The 24,883-nt window shown below is 35.4% G+C and overlaps 1 protein-coding gene across 8 annotated transcripts in view; it reads right to left on the minus strand.

The window, feature by feature from the left end:
- PCDH11X (protocadherin 11 X-linked) overlaps window positions 1-24,883 on the minus strand; it is a 490,061-nt gene that overhangs the window by 187,604 nt on the left and 277,574 nt on the right. The window contains exon 6 of one of the 8 annotated variants that reach the window (XM_067005162.1): window positions 5,474-7,968. The exons of the other annotated variants lie outside the window; for them this stretch is intronic. Coding sequence (XP_066861263.1) covers window positions 7,870-7,968 — 99 coding nt within the window. The 3' untranslated portion in view covers window positions 5,474-7,869. Of the gene's footprint in view, window positions 1-5,473; window positions 7,969-24,883 lie in introns of those variants that run through there. 8 annotated transcript variants of the gene reach the window in all.

Consider the following 24,883-nt stretch of genomic DNA (forward strand, 5'->3'; position numbering starts at 1 on the left):
CAAACTATGCTACTGTCTTAACGCATTTCAGCAGTCTCTGAGCTTTGGCATTAGTTACCAGCTGGCAAGCAGGGAGAACCTGCCCTGGAAGAGGGCCCTGTGTGGTTTCTCTCAGATCTAACAGCCCTTTTTCCTGGTAGTGAAAGGGGTCAAACAACTTTCACTTCAAGACAACCCCAGGGAAAGGCTTAAGGACTCTCCCAAGAAAGGCGGCAAGTATGAACAGCAGTCCTTCTCTGGTACCAACGTAGCCTTCACGGGAAAGGCTTTTGCTCTACTTGGGTGAAATACTCACGCATCACCTGCTATGTTCTACTGGACCTGCTGGACCTGTCCTTGTCTGAGCAAGCCAGAGCCCTGCCGGGGCCCGGGCTGGCACAGGCACATTCCTGCAGATGGCTGCTCTCATCCTGGAAACCTGGAGGAGCTGCAGTCCCAGGCTGTCCCCTGGTCCTGCAGATAGAAGCTCTGATGGAGAATATCAAAACTTTAAAAAAAAATAATAATAAATAAAAAAATCTTACATTTCAATATTTTTTCCAGATAGGTAGGCAGGTTTTGAATGTGGCTTTCGGGGCTTCCAAGGCCAAGAAAACAGCTGATTCAGTCAGGATCTCGGGGGCATTCTGTACATTGCAAGGTTAAGGTTTTATTTCCTTCTCTGGTAATTTGTCAAACATATTGTTATAAAGAGTTACAGAATCAAAAAATGTCAGACAAATACAGAAAAGCTTTGAAACCGTTTGTGATAAAGCAGAAGTAACAAGTACAGTTACAACAGCTGCATGCACAACTGTGTTTCCAAGGCAACAACTCACAATCCTTACAGCTAAAAAAAAATCCTATACACCATGGGGGAGTTGTGAAATTAGGGAGACTCCAGCTAAAATAGAATATAGAAAAATAGACTAAAACAGAGAAGCAGCAGGAAAATTGAAATTATGAAACTCATGCTGTGTTTAACAGCTGGAGCCTGACAGAGCCTTGGCTATGTTTTGGTGAAGTCATGGCCTCCAGATCTGTCACACAGGTTCTGCTTTGTCCCTCAGGTTCCAGATTGACCATTCACGGTGGCCACAGGAAAAAACACAAACAAACAAAAAACTATTAGCCAAAAATTGGCAGTGTGTTCACTGTCACTCTCTTTACTTGCAGAGTAAAGGCACAATCCTGCCCATGTTATTTTCTGGCTTAAGCAAGCATGTAGCCTATTAGCAAACCAGTGCACTGTGATAAGCAAATTCTTCATAATGACCTCAAAGAACAGAAAAAAATGTCCATTATTTTTCTTTTAATATTACTGTTATGCTTATGTGACGATAAAATGTTAAAACTTTGGATCCAACAAGCTATGTTTGTCTTGTGTGAAGTCATTTATAAGCACGCTAAATTATTTAAAAACAACTGGCAAGTTTGCACACAGAACTTCCTCAGCTTTTGAAAAGCTGCAGCTGCCCAATTCCCACCACCTGACCAGCGAATGTGAAGCTGGAACATGCAGTGAAAAAGCCTGCGAGATTTCTAGCATGGAGAAAGATGAACACTTGCACTAATTTCTAGTTACGTGCTTACCTGCGTCTACAGGATAAGCCAGCATTGTAGCAGAGGCTCATTTTTAAGTAGTGTAGGTATCTCTTAGATGCACTGGATTGTATTTTACATATCTGGATATGTGTGTGTGTAAACCATAAAGAGAGAAAAATAAACCTATTATTAAATGTATGTTAAAAGCATGTAATTAAACACCATTGCTTTTTTAGATTTAAACTGGTCATTTTGCTGCTTTTAGGTCCTTGCAGCTACTGAAATGGGGCGTTAACACAGGATTTAGTGATTACCATTAGTATATGCTAAGTTTAAAGTTACTTTCAATGTTCAACTTTTGTCTCTAAACAATGTTGTCTTTTAGTTCATATTTGGCTTATATTCACTTACCCTGATTTTAAATTTTTTTAAAATACAGTCAAGTGGGCATGTTGGCTGGCTGGGATTTATCAAGGAGTCCTACACATTGCTTAGTGTGTTGACTCTGGGTGAGATTTGACTGATGTACTCTGCAGTACATGGAACCAAATCTGTGTGAGCAGAGGGGCTGCCGTTCGTCTGTCTCTGAGGAGGAACTCCGCATGACTTCAATGTCTTTTTTCCCTTCTCTGGAGAAAAGAGCTTCCATTGGTACTAGTAAGATGTGCTCAGAGATGAGAACAGGCTGAATGCTGTTTGCAGTCCCTGTGGTATTCCTATATTTTTAGTCTCACTATGTTTCCTCAGCATACATAATAGTAGAATGATTTGATATTTTCTAACAATAAAATTGATATTCAGAATGTGCATTTAAAATAAGCAGCTACACTGAAAGGTTTAATACATCTTAATGCATATATAATGACCAAATTTCAAATTACAGGTCTATATTTTCTGCAGATTTTTCCTGCAACAGGGTACCAAACATAGAAATGTTGCAGAGTCTATAAGATGGCTGATGTATGGGTATTTGTTAAATATTTCTAACTTGAAAAGACAAGAGGCATTCATCTTCCCTCTAAAGCATTTGAATTTGCAGTGTGAAGATTAGGAAGATGAAAAATCAAGTTACAGAACTTAACAGATATTTCATTACTAGCACCGTTAGTTGGTACGCAGATGAAAATATCCTGGACAAGTAAATAGGCACTAAGCAGATTTACATAATGGTAAACAGGAGTCTCCTCTGTTCCAGTTGTGTGAATCTAGGGCAATATGACTGAAATCAATAGAGTTATTTTGCGTTTCTAGAGAAATAAAAGCACACCTTTGCTTAGTGCTTCTGCAGAACCATTGACCATGTTTCTGTGTCATTGGTTCAGCTGTTTGTTCTACTCCTTCAATTCTTTTCAAGACGTTAGTTCTCTTATGCCTTAATGGTAAGTGGCGTATTACAAATATTTGCTTTGTATATTATTTGCATTTATTGCATGTAGCAAAGCTTCCAGTTAAATCTTAACACTCCCGTCCCTTCACATCACCATTTCCCACTGTTCATCAGTGCTCAGGACACAGAAACACTGTGACTTGATGATCATGGAATACATTTCTCCCCCCTAAGTAGCATTTCCTATTGAGGTGCTGATCAAAGACTAGGTGACAAATTCTATATCCTGATGCTATTTCTTTCTTTCATCAAGTTGGTATAAATAAGAGATGACTACAAACATCTCTCTAGACATACCCAGGGAATTTTTAGATCATGATCATTGTGTTTTGTTTTTTGTTTTTTTTTTCTTTGTTATTTATGTGAGTAAAAACAGATTTTGATTGCAAGGCAAGACTTCACAAAGACGGCTTTAGATTGACTAATATGAGCTGTGATCTCTTCCATACCTTTTTACTGTTAACACACTTTTTCATTTTAACAATGATATCTGGGCCACAAGGAATGATTCATGAGTCTGAGAATCATGAAAGTGGCAGAACTCAGGCCAGTGCTTCCAGCCTACTCAAGCACTTGTATTTTGATAGTTAAAAACCTTGAAGGAGACATTCACTGCTGTATATATTACATATACTTATTCCAGAGAGAAAGCAGAAAAGCAGCACAATGTATATATGCTGTGTTGAAAAGAGCTAATTTTCACAAGCTAATGAAGTGACTAGTGAATTTTAATGCTTTGTGAAACATTAATCAGTCATTTCTATTAAAATACTGAAGATATTACATACTATGTCATAACCTCTATACCTTCAGTGATACAAAAGCCTATAAAAAGAAATATGAATATAGCCTTAATGGAATATGTAATTTTTTTCACAGACTTTGCAGTGCAATTTTCTCATACCTTTGTTAAAAATGGGGCTACATTGTGGATTCCAAGTCGAGCTTGTTTAGTTTTTAGTATCCCCCCAACCCCCGCACACACTCTGACCAGTACTCATGTATTTTCAGAGAACCCAGAGCTGAATCTGGTCATAATGAAGTTAGTTAAAGAGAAAAATCCAATAATACCAATAGCAGATGGTTTGGATCCACTCTTTTCAGGAAATATTGGCTTTCAAGAAAATACAAATGGATTAAAAAGCGCCACATCCCTTTATGTGAGAACAGATTTTGCCTTTTCTACTGAAGGTATTGTTAACAGCTCAACACAAGGGGAAATAGCAATAGGTTCTCAGAGAATCAAAGCAGCATGTATATAACAATGCTTTTGTCTTTGATGATAAAGCTAATGGTTCTCTACTTTCTAAAATGCCTCTGTATCTCCAATAGATTTTCCATACATTATTTTTCAGCCACTTCTACTGGACAACGTGAAGCTTTCTTAGAATTACAATCAATAAATGAAAATATAAAAGTCTTTATTTACACTACCAGACAGGGGCTCTAATGCAGTCCTTGTAGTGCAATACATCACAGTTCTATAGCTTTCCTTAGGGTTTATTCTCTCTCTTACACAACTGCAAATGGGTTTAAATCAAACCAAACACCTAGAGACTTTACAGTTGTATTTTTCTATCCTAAATGAGTAGATGTTTCTTTACCTGTCATATACCCAATCCATACAACAGTAAGAAACAGTTTCAAAGTATTAGGGAGGAAAGCAACCAGTCACACTGGCATATCCTCCAATCTGTGTGACACAATAGTTTGTGCTGACATCTCTTCTTTTCTGTTTACCAAAAAAGAAAAGAAAGAACACATATTTAATTGCCTGTATCCTTCAAAAGGAAGGAACTCAACTTACTCTAAATATATAAATACAAGTAAAAGTAACTACTTGCAAAAATTTTAGAATGAAATAGCCTTAAGCCTTTCCAGCAGCATCTGCACAGATTGAACTAGATTAGATGCTAAACCCATCATTTCACAATTCAGATACATAGTATTTTATCTGTTTAATAGGTTTCCTTTTTTCTCTTTGCAACTCAACAGCAATTACAAGTGCTATGAATACTGATACAACATAAAAACAAGTCACTTTTTCCTCATGCTTTTTCCTTGAAATCTCTCACAGATATTTAGGCACTAGTGGTGTTACAAATAAACAATTTCACCAACATGAATGATAAGGCTGTGGACAAAAGATGGCTGAAATGTCAAATATAAAAAGTCCTCAACAATAAAGACAGGTTCTTAGGATAAAAATGACAGACATACATGAGAGAGAGAGAGAGAGACAGAGGGAGAGATTACAGGGAATGGAAGATAAAAACCTTTTCTTTCAGCATCTGAAAACAAACTACTGCATAGATACCTATGTACCTGATTTCAAAAACCCAGACATAGACACAAGTGTCAAGCAAATGTGAGATTACTTTTGCACATGGAATATTAGAAAATTTTCAGATACAAACACAACACACATTAGCACTAAAGCAAAACTGCCAGAACTATGAGCATGCTTCCTTTGCCTTTTCACATGTTACATTAAGGCATACCTATTCGTGTTTAGCTTTTCTTAATTTCAACTAATAGTTCTGAGATATCAGTCTGGATGCTTGATTTAGATATGTTGTTTCAGTATAATGAATATAGCCTATATAATAATATAGCCTATAAAATGAATATAGCCTATCAAATTTAGAAAGAAAGGAATATTAAAAAAAAAAAAAATCAGGAATTTTGTATTTACAAAAGACTATCTTGTCAATTCCAACTCATTTCAACCAATAATTTGGCCTTCCTGATAAAATGTCATATTTTGGTGGATGCTCTGTTTTAGAATATCTGTAAGTTGCCCAAATTTCCAGACCAATTTACAAGTGAAATACAATTTAAAACACAATGTACTTTAATTCAGCCTTCTTATTGCTACTGAGAAGTAGGATGCTCTTTTAACCATTCTATTCTGTTCTATTCTATTTTGTTCTGTTCCGTTCCATTCCATTCTAAATGTTTTTGTTATAACTGCACATGAAACCGGAAAACTAGATACTGAACAGTTACTTTTCTGTTCCTTTGCAAAGTAATTGTCTTCCATATGTTTTGTTTTTCTCCACATTGAAAATGTACCTAGTCATGTATGTACCTAAATGTACCTAAACATGTGCTCTTATTTCAAAAACAAATTATTTAAGACATTATTAAAAATTTCAAAACAAGAAAAGGAAAAAGTATCAAATAAAGGAAAAGTATTTATCAACTCATATACGTACACTCAGTAGTAACAAAAGAACAAACAGTGCTACTTTAATAGACAGATGAACACTTATGCAAGTGTCCTAACAGAAGCACAGGTAAAACATGGGCATTTTTCTCACGTATTGTATGGTTCTCTTCCATTTGGAGTTCACTCCTGCAGAATAAGTATGTACTCCAATGGGAGGCACGTTGTTCTGGATAGGTATGAATACCTACTTCAAAAAAAAAAAGATGGCCTGGAACACAGATTTCTAGATAAATGGTCACTATCGGTCATGACACAGAGTCACACTTGTAGCAAATTAATGTCTTTGTAATGCCTTATCATAAGATGTATTCTTAAGATTTTTTTAAAAATCAACATCGGACTAACACATAGGTAATATCTATGCAATCTAGCATCCATTAACCTCTCAATTGTATCATTTGTAAAATGTGGAGGAGGATCGATTCCTCTTCCAGAAGTAGTGTAACAACATTACCAGTTTTATAGTGTTAAAATAAACATAATGAAAGAAAAATAGCCAAAGAAGTGTATATCATTTATATCCTTCATGTAAGAGAAATTTAAGGAGCTGTCCTGAGCTACTGCAAGCTTGGAGCACTTGGAGCTAATCTACCAGTGAGCTGCCACAGACCTACCCACATGACCATGGCTGCCCTTTATTACTGTGACCTTCCAGCACTCTGCCATATAATTCTATCTTTAAGATTATGATCATTCCGATGGCTGTCATGATCAAACACATCAATTTGCTGTTATCTATTTTGGACAGAAGTCCCTGCAGTTAATTTTTCTAACGTAAGCCTTTGTCTACTTTTCAGAAATTTTGCTAGCACTGCACCTAAAAGATTTCAATTATCTTCCTGTCAGCAACATTTCTTTCTCATGGTTCACATGCTGGTCACTGGAAAAAATAATAATAAAAAAATATATATATACATATATATATATATATAAATGCAATTTTTACCAATCAAGCCTTGTAAAATTCAGGTTTCCATATTGTTACACTTAAGAACTTTGAAGAACTCCCAACAACTGATGTAACCGACAAGCAGCACAAACCGGTACCTAATGTAGAAGAGCCTAGGTTGGATCCTAAATAACTGTATTCATTTACTACTTCTATAGTTCAATGGCTGTGATGACTTGCATCTCATTTTGATTAATGAAATCTAGATTTTTGACATATTCACAAATAGTATTTTTGAATTATTTTTTTTAATAAGATTTTTTTTCTGCCAAATTGATGGTTGCAGAAAGACAGTTTCACTGTTACAACTGAAAGCTGTTAAAGGGTTTTAATCAATGGTAAATCTGTTTCACCATGCACGGTCTTTCCCGTATCCCATTAAAAAGCCTCTGTCACACAAAGAAAAGGCTGCAAACTGAACACACTCTTGTCACGTACCCTTCCACAACCCATTTACTTGATTTTGATGACAGGAGTTAATTGTGTCATCATACACACACATATATTTTCATATACACACCATCAACATACATACACGAGTGAAATAATAAGAAATAATGTTTCTGAGTAGTCACCGAAGCAATTTTCATTGCTCACACTATCCCATGTGTCTTCCAATAATTTGACAGGGAAGTATCTTGACAAACAAAACTACTATTTTTACTGCCTAAAGATGATTTTCTCTTGATAATCTGTTGCAGCTTCTGGCCTATAATTCTTGCCATCTTGAGCAACTTGTGGATCATCTTGTCTTTGATACTTTGGCAAAAAGCATAGTCACTGTCTTTCTACTGCCTTACCTCCTGTTTGCAGCTGTTGGTGGTTGACTAATCGACACAAATTCCACTTCCTACAGGCAGTTTTTTGACTGGGACTCTGCCACACAAGGAATGAAACCAGTCAGAGCTATTTTCCACTTCATAAGATTAGAGGAGTTTTAAAAACTGTCAGTCAGTTACAAATGCAATTGATGAATACAATTTCTGCAGCTGGATTCAATGATGCCCATAAGATTTGCATGAGGGTTTAAATTTCTGGTTAACAGAAGAAATTTCATGGAATTAATACTCCAAAGCTTCCCAGCTCAAATTCTAGTCAATCAAAGACTTTTATGAACACAGAACTATATATATCCATATATAAGTATATACTTCATCAGCAGGCATGTAAAATTCACAATTTTACATGATATATCTAATAACTATGAATTTTAGGATAAGATTCTATTCCCAATTGTGCTAATGTTATATGTGGAATTACTACACTAGCCAAATGCATTAATTACCCATAAATCCCATGTTAACCATACATCTTTGTGAAAGTTAGGGAAATTGAGAAGGTGAAAAACAGAAGCATATAATTATTATCTAAAATTATGAGTAGAACAAAAGTCCATTGCAAATATAACTCACTGGATTAAACAGACAGACAAAAGTTCAATTTCAAATTTTACTGTTTATAGTTTTTTGTATGTCTAGTATCTGAATTTGTGTTAAAAATACATTCCAATCATCCAAATGAGTTTTTCTGAATACCTAACAAATTATACATTAAATGGAACTCTGATATTATTTTTCTAATTATTTTATACAGGTGAATAAAAAGAAAAAAGTGCTGTAGTACAGAATCATGGAAATCTACCAATAACTCTAATTCATCTTTGCATCCACAGGGATTAAAAAAATTGTGTAGCACATATTTAACTTTCTTTGACACTAACTCCATTTCTTCCATAATCAAATTGATTATGCATTTTGAGATACAACATTTCTACCACTGTTTCCTTTTTACTCTGTTATTGTCAGTAGCAACTTTACTGTATAAACAAAATCATGCCTTGTGCAGTGAGATCTGGAAGTTCCCTGCAAATTGCTGCATTATTAATTGCTAAGTCAACTAGTGACAATGGGGAATCCAACTGCTGCCTATGGAAGGCCAAAAGGATTGTTAGGGAAGTATCTTTCTTATCAGCTGCTCTTCTTTCTTTCTTTCTTTCTTTCTTTCTTTCTTTCTTTCTTTCTTTCTTTCTTTCTTTCTTTCTTTCTTTCTTTCTTTCTTTCTTTCCAGGGAATGCAGTCTGTGTTGTTTTCCTAAAAACTTGCAAGCGGTAATAGTAAGTGTACAAAGAAACTCTACGCAAAGGACTCTGTGCGCTCTAATAGAAGCGTACTTTAATTTGATTATGTCACTAGAATTGCTTAGTAATGACTATTGAAGGCACAGAAAAAGAATGCTGCAGCTATAATTATAGTACCTGACAGACCAACAAATTAAGTACTAGATACCTCCAAATTTACCAATCCTGTCCTTTCCTGTCTTTCTACTGATGCAATATTTAAAATGCTTCACACAGACTCATGCATGTGCAGCATGACAATTGATTGACACAAGGCGATTTGTTTTCCTGCATGATACTGGTATGATCTTCACTCACAGTCTTTTATTGATCCTTGAAACAAATATCATCCTGTACTGGTTTCATTAGACAGGCTCTCTCTTGTTAATTACCGCTCAGTCAAACCTTTTGGTGTTTCATTAAGGTGAACAAATTGGAAGAATTAAATAAACAATCCATGTCAGCCCGCCACTGTGGCTCTCTCATTCCTGGTCTCTAATTCCCTAGAATGCCAATAAGGAAAGGAACTCCCCTCCCCTCCCCTCTTTTTTTTTTTCTTTTCTCCTCTCTATTCCTTTTTTCCTTTTTCTTTTTTCTTTCTTTTCCCTTCTTTTCCCCTTTTCCCCTCTTTACCCTTCTTTTCTTTCTCTTTTCCCTTCTTTTCTTTCTCTTTTCCCTTCTTTTCTTTCTCTTTTCCCTTCTTTTCTTTTCCTTTCTTTTCTTTTCCTTTCCTCTTTTTGGCATTTCTGAGATCAATTCACAACAAAGTGGTGCAATGCACCATAGGAATTGTCTAAATCAAGTTGGAAAATAGTATCAAAGACTTGGCTGACTATATTGCAAATGCTTTTGGACTTCAGGGAGAGTTGTTCTACGTAACTGCAGCTACATGCAGTTTCATCAGTTTGTCTGCAATGGATCAGAAAGAGTGGTTTCCCTCTATTCACAAAGAAGAGGATGAAAGACTAAATAGCGGAGATGATTTGTATAGAGGTTTCCAAATATTATATTATATTATACTGCTTTGATAAAGACATTTGAAAACTGTATCTTCAGGGAAAAAAAAAAAAGCTTTCAAATCTCCTTTACAAATCTCCCTCACAAATCTCTATCTTGAGCAGTAAAATTTGAAAATTTGAAAGAAAAAGCTAAAAAAAATTTCTCATTCCCTACACTGCGTATAACTGTTTTTAGAAGGCTATTCAACAGTAGACATTGGAATTAGAGAGCATTCCCTGTAGTTGGGAATATCTAACATAAGCTCAAGATTCAAGTTGATTAAGAACAGCCTGGGCATTTTTAACTAATGAATCCTTTACTCTGTGTGTTCTCATGCTTCTGGAAATGTCTGAATCTTCCTATGCATATCTAGCAGCTTTATCAGTATTAATGTAATGATTCCCACACCTCTTGTCACTGTACTGTCATCCAGTCACTAACAGATTTCTTTGTAACATCCAATGAACTGCTAGAAAAGTATAAAGCATCAGAATTCAGAGAAGGACACTATTTTTCAGTCTTCTCAAAACCAGAAACATCTGAAAATAATTCAGTTGCTGCTTAAGTGGTGGTTTTTTTTTTTTTTTTTTTTCCCCCTGTTGTTTTCACTTCTTAACTAGCTTGTCTTCCCTAGGACACAAGCTTCACAGAAAGAAACCACAAGACTATCAACTATTGCTAAGCTGCAATAAATAACAGACCAAGAGTGTATCTGGGCAAAAATCTACTTTCCTTTTTTAAGATAACATATGCACTATGTCATATTTACACTGAAGAAAGTGAAAGACAATGATCTTAATACATAAAACAGGTATATTTTTGGCATCTCAAGCACACACCTTGAACCTATGCTTTTGATTTGAGGGGTTAGGGGAGGGAGAGTTTTGGACTCAGTTTTCAGGACACACCCGCACATTTTCAGAAGGATAAAAGACATACACTCAAAAAAAAAAAAAAAAACAAAAAAAAAACTGTCAAGTGCCACTATTTATCAGGTGAAAGCTGTAAAAATTAACAGCAATATTAACATATATTTAAATGGACTGGAGACCAAAGGACAAATGTGAGGTTGAAAATACTGATTTGTCATCTTCCCTTCCTCCTCCATCCCCCTTTCACTCCCGTTTCTCTTCAGTTTTCTGTCCTCTTCTCATCTTTATCTGAAAGGGACCTATCAGCTATTATGTGGCTGACTGGTAGTGATGAGACTGCCAAAATGTGACAGCCTTATCTACAGCACAGCCCTGCAAATTGCCAACCATTGATCCGGTAGTCTGTGCCAGCTGATCAGTGCAAAGCTGTTTTGATTTCTTTTCTTCTGGGAAAGAAATGAACTTCTCTGCCAACAGTGACTATCCTGCCAGGGCTATTCCTCAGCCAGACAAAGGGCCTGAAAATTAGAATTTAGTTAGATGAATTAAAATGACATCCCTTTCTCCTCACTTGATTTTTGTAATACTGTGTATGCTGCATCCCATTCTGAAATGTGAGGAAAAACAATACAATTGATTACAATAATTTCTCTTTAGGCTTTATGTACATAAGTGTCTTTCAGGTACACAGTTTAGCATTGCCAGATCCCAAAAACCTTCTATCACAGGAGCTTTTCAAAGTCGTCTTTGTCTATTATTACAATCAAATTTCACTCCTGAAGACATTTCAGCTAGTTGTATCCCACTGTGAGAAGGAACAATATTTTGCTTAGCTTCTTCTCCCTAAATGATGTCCTTGTGGGATTATTTGAAAAAGTGTATTTATTTACCTCTTGAAAAAAGAAAAATCAAAACCTAAATAGGCAATCTCATATTTCTGTTTTTACCTCTATTTTGTAGCTCATACATTTGTCCCTCAGCTGATAATTGATGCCAGCTTTAGAGAAATAAAGAACATATGTAAGCTTCAACACAACGAACAGACTGGATATACCAAAGAAAGACAAACAGTATCATTTTTTTTGGCTATTTTTATCAAGAGGGGGCATTTTGTTGGTTCTCTCTGTTTAACTCTACAATCTAAACATTCTCTTGATGGGCAGACGTCCATGGATGGGTTTTTATTTGTTTGTTTTCTTAAAATTAATCAGTCACATTGCTGAATAAAACAATAGCCTAAGGGTTGGCAGAAAACTTGATGACACTAGATTCAGAAGAGATTTATACAGATGAGATAAAGTCTCAGTCTTGAAGCTTTGACTCTTGCTTTAATATATAGCACAATTAAGTTAAATAAATAAAAAAAAGTCTTTTCACACCAAATCACTTATCTACATTGAAAGATTTGTTGTTCTTTCACATTTTTTTCCCCGTATTCTTTCTGCTTCATCCTTCAAAATTTCTTTATTTTATATTATCATTTCCTTGCCTATTTCTCAGTTTAGCTAAGCTTCCTGGGGAGGCATGCTTTTATTGGATTTAATTCTACATCTGCAGACACTTGCAGATAATTTCCTATTTTCTTCTACATTCCTGAAGTATTTCCCGAAACGTTCAATAGACTTCATTACAATACTTCTTTAAGTCAGAATATTTATCAGCCTACATAGTATGTTGCAAAATTAGCGGCATTTGTGTCAAACACTAACTTCCTGAGATGAGGTCAACTGTATTAGAAAACTCGCTTCTTCTATCCAGTTACAAAAGATTTGTTGCCCCTTCACCCAAAATAAAGTATTTGATATTGATGGACGTCTTCAGGCTCCAGGCAAATCTAAATGTTTATAGCCAGCTCCAAAATGTAACATCAGAAAGGAACTCACACCTCTCTTTATATCAGAGAAAGATGTAAAATATGCATCATGGCAGCTGAACTCTTCAAAGGAAACTGGGTTTGTCACACTTTGTAACACTTCTTTCCGACTGCTGCGTTACCGTTACAGAACTCCAGTGTACAGGATAAATCTAAGGGGACACAGGCACTCGGTAGTCCACAGGCAACCACTCAGTAGTATTAGCACAGCCTTCCACAAACACAAAGCACTATGCAAGCCCTAAAGAATATAAAATGGTTTCTATCTTGATTCCTCTATACAGATTAGAGTCAGATCTCTCTCCAGTCTTTCTGGGAAGTATTAAGCATTAAATTTCTCGTTTAGATGTTACTCGTGCTTCTCCCCTTTGAACTTAAAGTCTTAATTACACTTGGAAAAACACACAAAATTCAAAGATGCTGTACCAATAAAAAACACTTGAAGTGAAAACTCATGCAGAAAAAGAATGAATTACTGGAAGATTGTTGTACTAATCAGCAAACATAAGCTAATTCATGCTGTCAGCACATGAAGGAAATAACTCTACTTCCCTCCAGTTCCCTTCAGTAGGAAGTAAAGACAGTAAACTCTACTGTAACTGTACAAGTTATGTTCCATATTCTGCTTGACTAGGATGTAATGGTATTTGGAAAAACACCATCCACATCTAAATGAAGCACTTGGACTTATTCACTTGGGAAGACTTAAAGCAGATAAGTAACTGAAACTAGAGTATCTAGTTAACTGAAATTGTGTATTTAAGTGCTAAGTTAGATTAACATAATTTTACTAATTTTTCATCTTGGTATCTTCATCTGGATATTGGCGATGCAACAGTTCACTGTTCCATGGGAATGCCAGGTTCAAAATCACTCCAACACTGCTAATTTCTCACTAGGATTTTATTTGCTGACTGCAGATGTGCTGGGGTTTAACAGCAGCATGTGCTTGAGGATTCAGGAATCAGAGTCAGTCGCAATTGTGACTCACGGTTTTCTTCCATTTCCTTTTCACTACTTCTTGTATTGTTCTCAACCACGCAAAAAATAAAAAATAAAAAAATAAAAATCAGCCAGCCAGAAAACTCTTACAAAAAAAGTCACTGCTTGCCTACAAGCACTTTGCCAAATGAAAGACTCAGTCAGAACCATGATCAGAAAGAGAAAGCAGCAACAGAATCCAAGCCAACGTTTCACGAGCCGAAGGTCTAACAGCCTATTGACAAAAGCAGGCAATCCCAAATAAGAGCAAATTACATAAACAGATGAATGTGCAGTTCCAAATTCAGCACTGTGTTCATCAACTGACTACTTAGAAAATTAAAATTTGTTGAAAGACTGGCCCAGGAACTTTCAGATTTCATGCCCTGGATTGAAATATGTCATTGAATGTTTCTTTTTTTTTTTTTTATTTTGAAAGCCTTGTAAAGCCTTATTACACCAATCATTTAACAAAATAACAAGACAATTAGAAAAATAAATTAAAATAATAGTGAGCAAGTTTGAGAAATGAGTGAGAATATCATCAATCCTTGACTTCAATGCAAAGAATTAGAAAAATAATTCCCTCAGTACAATTATTAATCATCTTCCACTTTAGAAAAAACATTAGACTGGAAGGGAAAAGAGCTACAAGAACGGTTCTGTAAAATGGAGATGTAACCTGACATCTTTCGACTTGTTACAATATCACTATTGTGAACTTTGAGAAGCAACAACTCTGGTTTGTATACTGAAATATACATATTGCAGCTGTGGTACAGCTTGATACGTACTGTAATATAGGAGCTCCTGTAGGTTTATTCTGCTTCACAATGTATATGTAACCAGAAACCCTTACGCTCATCACAGCTACAAGATAGGTACGAAGACATCCACAAAGTTTATAATAGCTTGTAACACTGCACACTGCAAGAGCATACTATTCCATGTCTCAGAATACTTTACACAGGCAGGTATGAGATTAGTCTTCTGCTACCACACCCAGAATTCTGAGCTGGAACAAAATGCTGAAATCAGCTTCTCTTTGTAGCCAGAAAGAAGCAGGAGTTGTTAAGCTTCATGAACTATGATGTCACTGGAGTTTCCCTAGTGTTACGGGAGCAGAAAAACAGAAGCAGAGAAATAGTATTTAGGTCACTTTTTTGCATATGAGAACAACAAATGTTTTGATTCTCCAAAGCTTTCAGACTCTGTCCCTTTTCAAGAAAATACTTGATGCAAACTACCTGTAACTCCACAGTTCCTCTGTTACACTTAACTGTAAAGAACAGAGAAGCTGAATCCTACCATGTTTTTATTACCTTTAATTACAATATCACTCTGCCTACAGGAACAAATAACTCTGTAGTTTTATGTTTCTGTGACATCCATTTTCCTGTTCAGGATTAACAGATATACTCACTCACTTTGTAGTCCCACACAAACCGCCACAAATATACATACAAATGCATAGAAATCCAAAGGCACTGGAAATTCAACAACAAGAACAAAAAATGCAGATATGATTTTAAATTAGCTTAACAGTGGCATATGTTTCTCTATGCCACCATCGCATTCATGAGTTCCTGCTTAAGATCTGGGAATATGGATAGCTGTAGAGGCTCTCTGGTAGGCTCCCTGCGCAGCATTGTGCAAGAACAGAGCTTCTCTCTGCTACACTTTTCTCTGAATAGGACAGAGAAGATAAGTGTGCTGGGGTCAGGAGTCTGGACTTCTCATGAAACTATCAGCAAATCCTTCAGGCTACAGACAAGTAAGAGAAAGGATCTACAGTGGCTCAAAGATGCACAGGGTTCTGTGTAGGCTGGGAGAAATCTGTAGTGCTCAAAGTGGTAGCACTGTGCTGCTGAATAAAATGTTGGTTTATTTTTCCTTTTATATGCTTGTGGGAAGAAGGTGAATTGTTAGAGGGGTCTGACCTCTGTTAGCTATGGCCCATTCCTAACCCTCATTACCGACAGGAGCACAAAGCCTGCCAAAGCGCTCCTGGACCACAGGCTAACAGCCCTGCCACAAACTGAGACAGCACTGATTTAACTGCACTGTTGAACTAGAATCTTGTAAGCTGTTATTCTGGTGACTAGAAAACTAAGAAAGATTTTCACATTTCAGAAAGATAAATGCACCACCTGTGCTTAAAAAAGCCATGGTGCAGTCTCTGCTGAGAAAGGCCTATTTAAGATATAAATCTAATTATTGCCCATTCTTACAGATACCATTTTCAAAGAAGGTTGAATACGCTATTTCAAGCTTTCCTCCTTCTTGAAGGGCTGCTGCCATCTCCACTTCAGCTCTCCAGTTTGTGAGGATTATTTCTCCTAGCATTCTGCATTTACAGTCTCCTGTCAAGAGCGAGTGATGTCTCTGCTGGTATATTAATACCTCATGGCAGTTTTCTTTTTGTTCATCCACTGCTTTTCATGAACTCGTCCCATGTAGGAATGAATTTTTTTCCACACTGCCTACTAATTAGTTTACACCCTGAATCAGGAAGTTTAAAAATCTTAGTAAACAATATCTTAAGTAATTAATAATTTTATTTACATATGGTAAATACCTAATCCTTTCCAAATCTAAGCTATTTAATCAACGAGGTTATGTTGTGTTAAATATCACATTCCTTTATAAAGTTTTCATTTTTCTTCCTTTCTTACATTTGAGGTATGAACAAAGTGCACTAATGAGAAATGAGCCAAAACCACTTTTGTAAAGTTAAAACTACATCCAGCATTTCTGTTTGGCTCCTTGAAAACAGAAGTCAACCTGGAAACGCTAGACCATCAACATTGCATATGACAGAATCTGGATTTCAAGCCAGTTGATGCTCACACAGTCTCTGTTGCAAGGTTGTATCATCTTTATTGGCTAGAATGAGCTTATTCAGCAGTAGCATGCACTCTATTACTATGCCCTATATTAAACGTTAAGTAGAGTAACAAACAGTACCTGAAAAAACAGCAACGACCAAGTTTGATCAAGCTTTACCAGAGATAGTGTAAATCAGTCTATTGTCAGGAAGATGGAACACCACTGCATGACACTTGCAAATAAATGCTAGATTTTTATTTTAATTGCCATAGATTTGTTAGAGCTGTGCAGAATCTGCAATTGTTCCCAATATTGTTTGCTTGTACAAAGCCCTGGATTGATCTGTTATTTAAATAAGTCTCAGATCCAGACCTCTCTCTATATTATACACCTTTCAAATTTTGATGGAGGTAGAGAAAAGGCAAGAAATAAACAGGGTTTGTCTCAACTCCAGTGAAGTGTGACACATATCAATAATTGGGAGGCAAATGAATCTTAAAATTACTGCTGGGTTTGACAATATAATGTACCCATAAGATTTATTTCCATCTTTGCCTTTGAAATATATTGAGCTTTCAAGTTTTCTACTTAGTTACACATGTGGTTGCATCTGTCCCTCTCCTGAGTAAACCACAATGATTCACTTTTTATTTAGAAAATTTCTGCAAAGAGGCATATTTGTTGATTTTTATGAACAATCCCATAAGATTCATGCATGATAGAACATATAATTTTTGAAGAGGCCAGTATCAAGCACTTATATTAATAATATCTTCTTGGCTATAATTCAGAATGTCATTTATGACATATATCTAAATCCCTTTGATATTAGAAGGCAATATCCTACTGAGGTGAGCCACAGTTAGACAAGCCTGAAGCAGTCTACGACTAATTTATGAGATGGTAATGGCACTGTTTCTTAACACTAAGATGGGAAAGAGACAAGGTTGGAGAATGAGTGAAAAACATCCTTAAAACTAGAAAGTACAACAAATAGGATTGCAGAGTACATACAGGTATATCTTGTGTCCAAAATCAAGCTGCCTTCTTTGTGTACCTGTTTATATTTAAGAGAGACACAATTTAAAATAACTATGAGGGCAGATAATATGAAAATAATATAAATTAAGAGCTGGTATTAAATACATTCCCCAGGGAAAAAGCATTTTGCATTTCAAAACTACATCTCCTTTCTTATTCAATGGTTTCATAAGCTACCATTAAATAATGGTAATTATTTTCCATAGCAACTGTAACAATATGTAATTTATATATAGTTTTGAGCTGTAACGATAGGTCCATTTCATTAAGTGGCACAGCCAACATACAATGAAAATACCTGCACTTTTTCTCAAACAAAAAGAAATGTGTTTGACAACAGGGAGAGATGGCTATTTGTCTCCATTTTGCAAAAACACTTAATCATCTGTTTTTCTCCAAATCAGAGTTTCATTCTGTAATTGATTACATTAAAGTAGATCAAAGCATTTAGTTCAGTAGGAAAATACAAGGTCAGAAATTTAGATGGTTGCCATTTAGCTTAAAATCAACCAAACTTCATGGTACTTTATAAAGAGACATTTAATGGTGTATGTTTAAAAATAAATAAATAAATAATAATAAAAAAAGATTTTCCAGCCATGGTCATTAGCACGTAGAAAAAAAACTTATCTTAATCCATTAATTTTGCCATTAGTTGCAAAACTAGAAAAAATACATCTGCAAAATAAAACAGTGCTGAAATTTTACACAGATCTTTTCAACTTAGGTTCATTTATGTCCAATTTCTCTTGCTCTTCCTCTGTAGCCTCTTAAGAAGAAGGAAATCTGTTTTATGATAAATGGGCTGGAAAAGCTGAGCCAGATTATTTCATTTTTTTTTTCTGTAGTTACACAAATCCGAGATTCTTCCAGGGCTGGGCTGCAGGCATATGGAAAAGTGCTGCTACAGTGCCAGAGCATATCACATGCACCCAAGTACTGCAAACCTGAGATGAACATTTGGGTTCCCCACAATCCACTGATGGAAAATAAGCAAAAAGAGAAAAGCAAAAAGACATTTAAAGAGCCTTTAGAGGTAAGAAAAAGTAAATGAAGAATTAAAGGAAACTCAGACATGCACTCAGAAAGCAACAGGCAAAGTCTTGAGTCCATTTTATGGCCTGATAACAAAGAACTGAACCAGCAGCTCATGGGCAAGAAGGTGCAACAGATTTACTGCACATCTTTGATAAATTACTGTAGCTCTCTCTCTCTGTTCCTTGGTGCTGCTAAGGAAGGACTCACTGGTATTGTGGAGAAAAAGCAATGTGCTAGTCCTAATCTTTAGTATTTAGTTCTGTCACTGAGACTGCAAACAGGCTTTTTTAGTGTGAACAGAAAAAGAAAGAGGACTTTTCCACCAATGCCACTTTCAATGAAGTTAGGTGCCTCTCCAGCATCACATTTGGTCACAGAGATGTAATATTTTATACTCAAAACTTGTGGTAGACTCCTCTCCACAATTAAAGCAAAGCAAAATAATAAACCCATCAACAGGTGACTGAAAAGCCACTTTAAAGTGGTCGTGTGAATTAAAACCAAAATATGCAATCAATTTCAGCAGATATAAAGCTGCAGAACCCTTTACACATCAAACATTAACCTATCAGTAACCATACAAGAAAACCTCTACAGTATGTACTGTGCCTTCTTCTCTAGCATCAGGTGAACGCCGCCCTGTTGCAGTCCAGGAAATCTTGCTTCCAGCCAAGAATTTAGCTGGATATTGTATTAATCTAGAATAATTATTGCACTCTACCGGAACACTTCAGTCACTCATCCGCTGGAGCAGTCCTAGCCTAATTTTGATGAAAGCCACCAATGATCTGCAAAATATAGCTACTCAGGGTATTAAGTTCATCTGACACAGAACCCAAATCAAAAGAGTTATCGGATAACTCACTGCAGAAATGTTTTCAACGAGTATATTTACTAATGTCTTCTATTGCACTCTAAGTTTTATTTTTGCGTATCAATAGTTAATAAGCTTTAATAACAGTGACATTTTCTGAAGTCATTAGATCAGTCTGAAAGGAAATGTCTGCCTAAAGAATCATGCATTTCCACTAGTCATTGTACTATAGGGGAGTTAAATTTTTTAAATGTAATTACAAACACAAGCAAGGTATTGAAGCCACATACCAATATTACAAGCTGATGTGGTAACAATACATAATGCATTTCTATGAAGTGTGTTATGAATGTTAACTATTATTTTCTTCTATACAGAAGAGTTTTTAAACATGCCTATATGGGTGCAGAGAACTCTAATCTTTTTAATTTGCTTTTGTGATACTTCAATACATTTTTCATACAAATCCAGGTACAGTGTGCCAACTAGATGACCAGGCTTGATTTAAAGCAAAAAAAGCAAAACTAAACAAAACAACAAAACAGAAAGAGCAAAAATGACAACAAACAGCTCACCTATTACAGAGTAAAGTGAATGACAGCTTGCTGACAGAGAATCACAGAAATATTTTTACACTTCTCCCTCCGAAATAAGTAAATTATATTTCACATACAAAAGCACTGTGATGACACAGCACAATTGTTTCTGAAGTGGAACCATAATTGTAATATATCCATTTGACTTCAAACGTATGCTATTATATCCTGTTGAAAACAGATTCCACTTTTCCTTTTAGTACAGTTTAGTACAGGAAAAGCAGATTGAAAAAGACATTCAAAGTATGATTACAATAGAAAACAAAACAAAACAAAAAAACACTATGCTGACTTTTAGTAGTTATCAGCTAGTAAGTCAAATTCTGGAGTTTGAAGGTAAGTGGTAGAAGGCAAGACAGATGCTATAATAAAGATGAACAGAAAATGGACAACAGAGACTAAATAATAAGTACTTTGAGTCTCCTGCCTGTATTGCAATCGGCTTTTCCATTTATACAGAGTCTGAACGACGAATTCAAAAGCCACACAGCCATTTGGACATAATTTTACTGCAGACAAACTTTTTGTATCTCTGTCTCAGATTACCTATTCAAGAGAAACATTAAGACTCACTGTAGTCAGAGACCAGGAACAGGCTTTATTTCTGGTGTCTCCATTCAGCTTCTGGGCCCCTGAAGAAATCTTTGAAACAAAGAATGCCCATTTCCTTCAGGTGGCTACTGTGCTACAAATGCTTCCAAATGGTAAAAAAAAAAATCTCAATTTTTAAATCGAAACACCTCCTATTCAATATTTTCCTTAGATCTCTACTTCTGGAGAGATGTGACAACATGATACGCAGAGATTTAAGAGATTGCAGAGGGATTTAGAATATGAGTCTTAATCAAACAAGACTGCAAAGCAAACATAGAAAAATCTCCCTAAAATCTTCAATGCAAATGTTATGGTTTTCAATCCAATCTTATGATCTCCAAACAAATGATACTGGAAATGTTGGATAAAAAGTTCCTAACTTTGCAAAAAAGAGAGGCACCTATTATTAACTTATTTTTTAAAGATTTCTGACATTGCCAGATGAGAGATGCTATATGTAGTACAGTACTAATTAAGAGTTTCAACACAAAAATATGAAAGAGGATCTGTCACAGCACCCCAAAGAAGAAATAAAACATAAATTTGTTCTCTCTTTTTTTTTCTTTTATTCTGGTTTTCTAGGACAGTATCTTCCTTGAAGGATAGTTAGCTATGATTGTTGTTTTTTGATGCAAAAAATAAGTACACCAGAAGTGTCTCTTGGGAAAGTTTTACAAGGGTGCCCCAAAACTTCTGCCATTGAGTTGATGGTCAGGACCTTACTTCTCTCTGAAACGCCCTCCTGAACAGGCTCAGGATCACAGCAGAAGCCAGCAGTCGCTCTCTGTCACAAGGTGCCAGTTCTTGATGGCAGCATTTTCTGTGCCCCCTTTTTTACATTACAGGTTCATAGCTTCAGGGCAAAGTGAAAATAATGGACTGCTAAAAAACAAAGTCTTTGTCTAGTCAGAATATGCTGGTTTGATGTCTTCTCTTTCCAAAGCCAGCAGATGTCATTGTCTCCTAATCTTCTTTTTCTTATCAGGACTGATATATTTAAATTGAAAGCTCTCATTCATAAGCAGAGAGAGTTAGAAGTCATCCAGACAAATTTGTTAGCTAGAAAAGAGGAAAATTGGGTGATTTGCCACTTCAGCTCTTTCCAGAGGATTCCAACATGTCTAGGAAGTCTCAGTTCACACAGACTGCTCTGCAGGGTCTCTATTCACACATACTGCAGTGCTAAAAATTTTCTTACTTGATTGTCATTCTGTAACTTCTGGCTTCAGGTCCACACTGTGTGGGTAGCAAAAGCACTTCTTCCCCAGGGGGGTCCAGCCCCCTTCCTAGCAGCACCAGCAAAGCATCAACATGTTTTAATGATAAGCAACCATTAAGCTTTGTAAGTATTATACTGATTTGATTCCGAAGGGATTTGATTCCACACTATGAACAGCCTGTGTACAGCTTTTACCAGAGTCTTCCTCAAGTGATAACAATGAGATCAAAGCACCTTTTTTTTTTTTTTAAATAAAATAAAATAAAATAATATAAGAACTCTCCATCCAATTTGGAGAACCAATGAATAAGAATACAGAGGTGCATAGTCTCTTGTTAGAACGAGAAAAATGAAATGGAAATGAAAATAATTACAAATACAGAAAAGTGATTTTTTTGAAGTACGAAGTTCTGCTCCTCAAACAGGGAATAAACAGACATTTTTTACCCACTGAGTCTGACTTTGTCCTCCTATTCAGAGCATGGGGTTTTACATACCCAATTTTTGAACTAGGCATTCAGTGCCAGAGAACTCAGCTTACATAAGTGAAGTGCCTTTGATTTTCTTTTCATCATTATAACGTTCTTATTTCATTTACTGCAATTGCATCAATGTTGGTTTTATTTCCTGATTTGAAATATACTCATGCTTTCACTCAACAACAATCAGAAAAACACATTGCCCTGTTACTAAAGGTGCTACCACAGATAAAGTCAGTCACAAGCATTTAAGAGCAACAATACAGTTTTGATTGGAAGTCAAAAAGATGTAAAACCTTGAATCATGATTCATATACCTGCTTTATAAATAATTTTGTCATATTTAATACAAATGATGCTTCAGATTTCAATCACACTATGAGCTTGTTCTACAGAAATTAGTTTCATAATAAAAATATACTCTTCTGTGACTAATGAACATAGAAGAGGTTTGCTCATTATCACTATAATCATTGTCTTTACTTTAAGGAGTTCATTAATACCGTTACATTCTATTACTTTAATAGGAGCTAGCAAACTAGCAGTTGTTAATGTTGTTGCAGCATGTAGAATTAATATTTTGGAAGTTGTACCATTGCTAAAATATATATGTATAGATATATCCAAAAATTGCCTCCATGGAACATGGAGGAGCAAAACATTCTACTACTTGTCAAGGTATTGAACAGGATGATCTGGAACCTACCTTGTTAAATTATATTAGTATGATTTTGCTAGAATAAAATCAAACCCCAAAAGCCTAGATTTGTATTTGTGATTGACGCAAAAAATAAAATCGGGATTTCTAGATTTTAATCCAGTTTTTCACTAAACAGATGCGAAATATCTATTTATATACAGTCATCCACATTTAAAATTATGAAAAATTGAGATTTCACATGTATTTATATTTCACAATTACAGAATAGTTACAATACTAGAAAAAAAAATAGAATTTTGGCTTCATACAGGCTCAAGTCAAGTTACTGAGCATCTCAAAATGCACTATTTCCAAACATTTCTCTTAAAATGGATTGCAAATGGTATGTATGACTTTTTCTGGACAAGAGTGAACTGGCAGATACCAAAATTCATATTATAAAATTGTATATTGAAATTATTGTTTCATTGCTCTTACGTGTTTACACACAGAATGTGTATGTCTTAAATATACTTTGCTGCAATTTTGATGAGTCTACCAAAAAGCCCTACAAAAGTACAAAACACCAAAAATGGACAAGATTTCATGAGGCTAAATGATTAAATTTTCTTTCTATTATTTGGGATAGCACTTAAGGATTCTTAAACTATTGCTATTATAGTGTGTGCAAGTAATTTTTTCCTAATAAGTCATCCTCTTAATTTGTCTCCAGTAAAATAGGAGTGCTAATATAAATGCTACATGATTAAGTCTGATTTTTCTATATCAGAGACATTTATTCATTTTGAAGCTTCTGTTGTAATATTTCTTTCAGCAAGTGTGCATGCAAGCATACGTGAATGCCCATAGTTCCTTCCTATAGATAATAGCAACACTGAAGTAACACAAGCATGGGATTTTCCTTGCAAAATTTGTTGCACCACCAATGCAGCAATTTCATTAGATTTTGCAATTTAGAGAATTAAAACATTTCTGATCCATGTAAATAGCTGGAACCCTAGCTCTGACTCTTTTGTTTGGTTGGTTTGGTTTGTGTTTTTTGTTTGTTTTGCTTTGTTTTTGATAGAGGTAAACAACAACAACAACAACAAAGTAAGAAATGTCTATTACACTATCTATGGGCTTTGATTTTGTGCTTCAACAGCTACCCAAGTTGTTTTCAGCAGTCCAGTTTACCTCAATGGGGATTTCAAATTAAATGTGAAATACAGTACCTGTAGTAGATGGCTAGTATTTTGTATATAAAAATACACAAAACCATTAAGCAATATGTCTCCTCCTGCACAGCATCTTGGAGAAATTACAAAGCATCAGTAACATGCAATCCACAAAAAAAAAAAAAAAAAAAAGTTTAAAATTGAATGTCCAGAAAATATCCTGTATAAAATATAAAACTGTATTTGTAAAAATGAAAAGTTTCCATAAAAAACTATGTCCCATAAACTTCTAGATGAAGGTGAACCTTCATGTGAAGAAAAACTGTTCTGTCGATAATATGCTAGTGCTTGCTGCAGTCAAATAAGCACTTAGAGAGTAACCCTAGTTTACCTCCAGTATAGCCCTGGTGTTTTTATTCTAACATTTTATAAGGATGAAAACACCATTTGAATGTCAAAGCATTTGACTGGGGGAAAAATATCAAAGACTCTGGAAGCTAACACATATACAATTATTTTAAA

The sequence above is a fragment of the Anser cygnoides genome, chromosome 13 (assembly GCF_040182565.1).
Source record: "Anser cygnoides isolate HZ-2024a breed goose chromosome 13, Taihu_goose_T2T_genome, whole genome shotgun sequence".
Classification (NCBI taxonomy): Eukaryota; Metazoa; Chordata; class Aves; order Anseriformes; family Anatidae; genus Anser; species Anser cygnoides.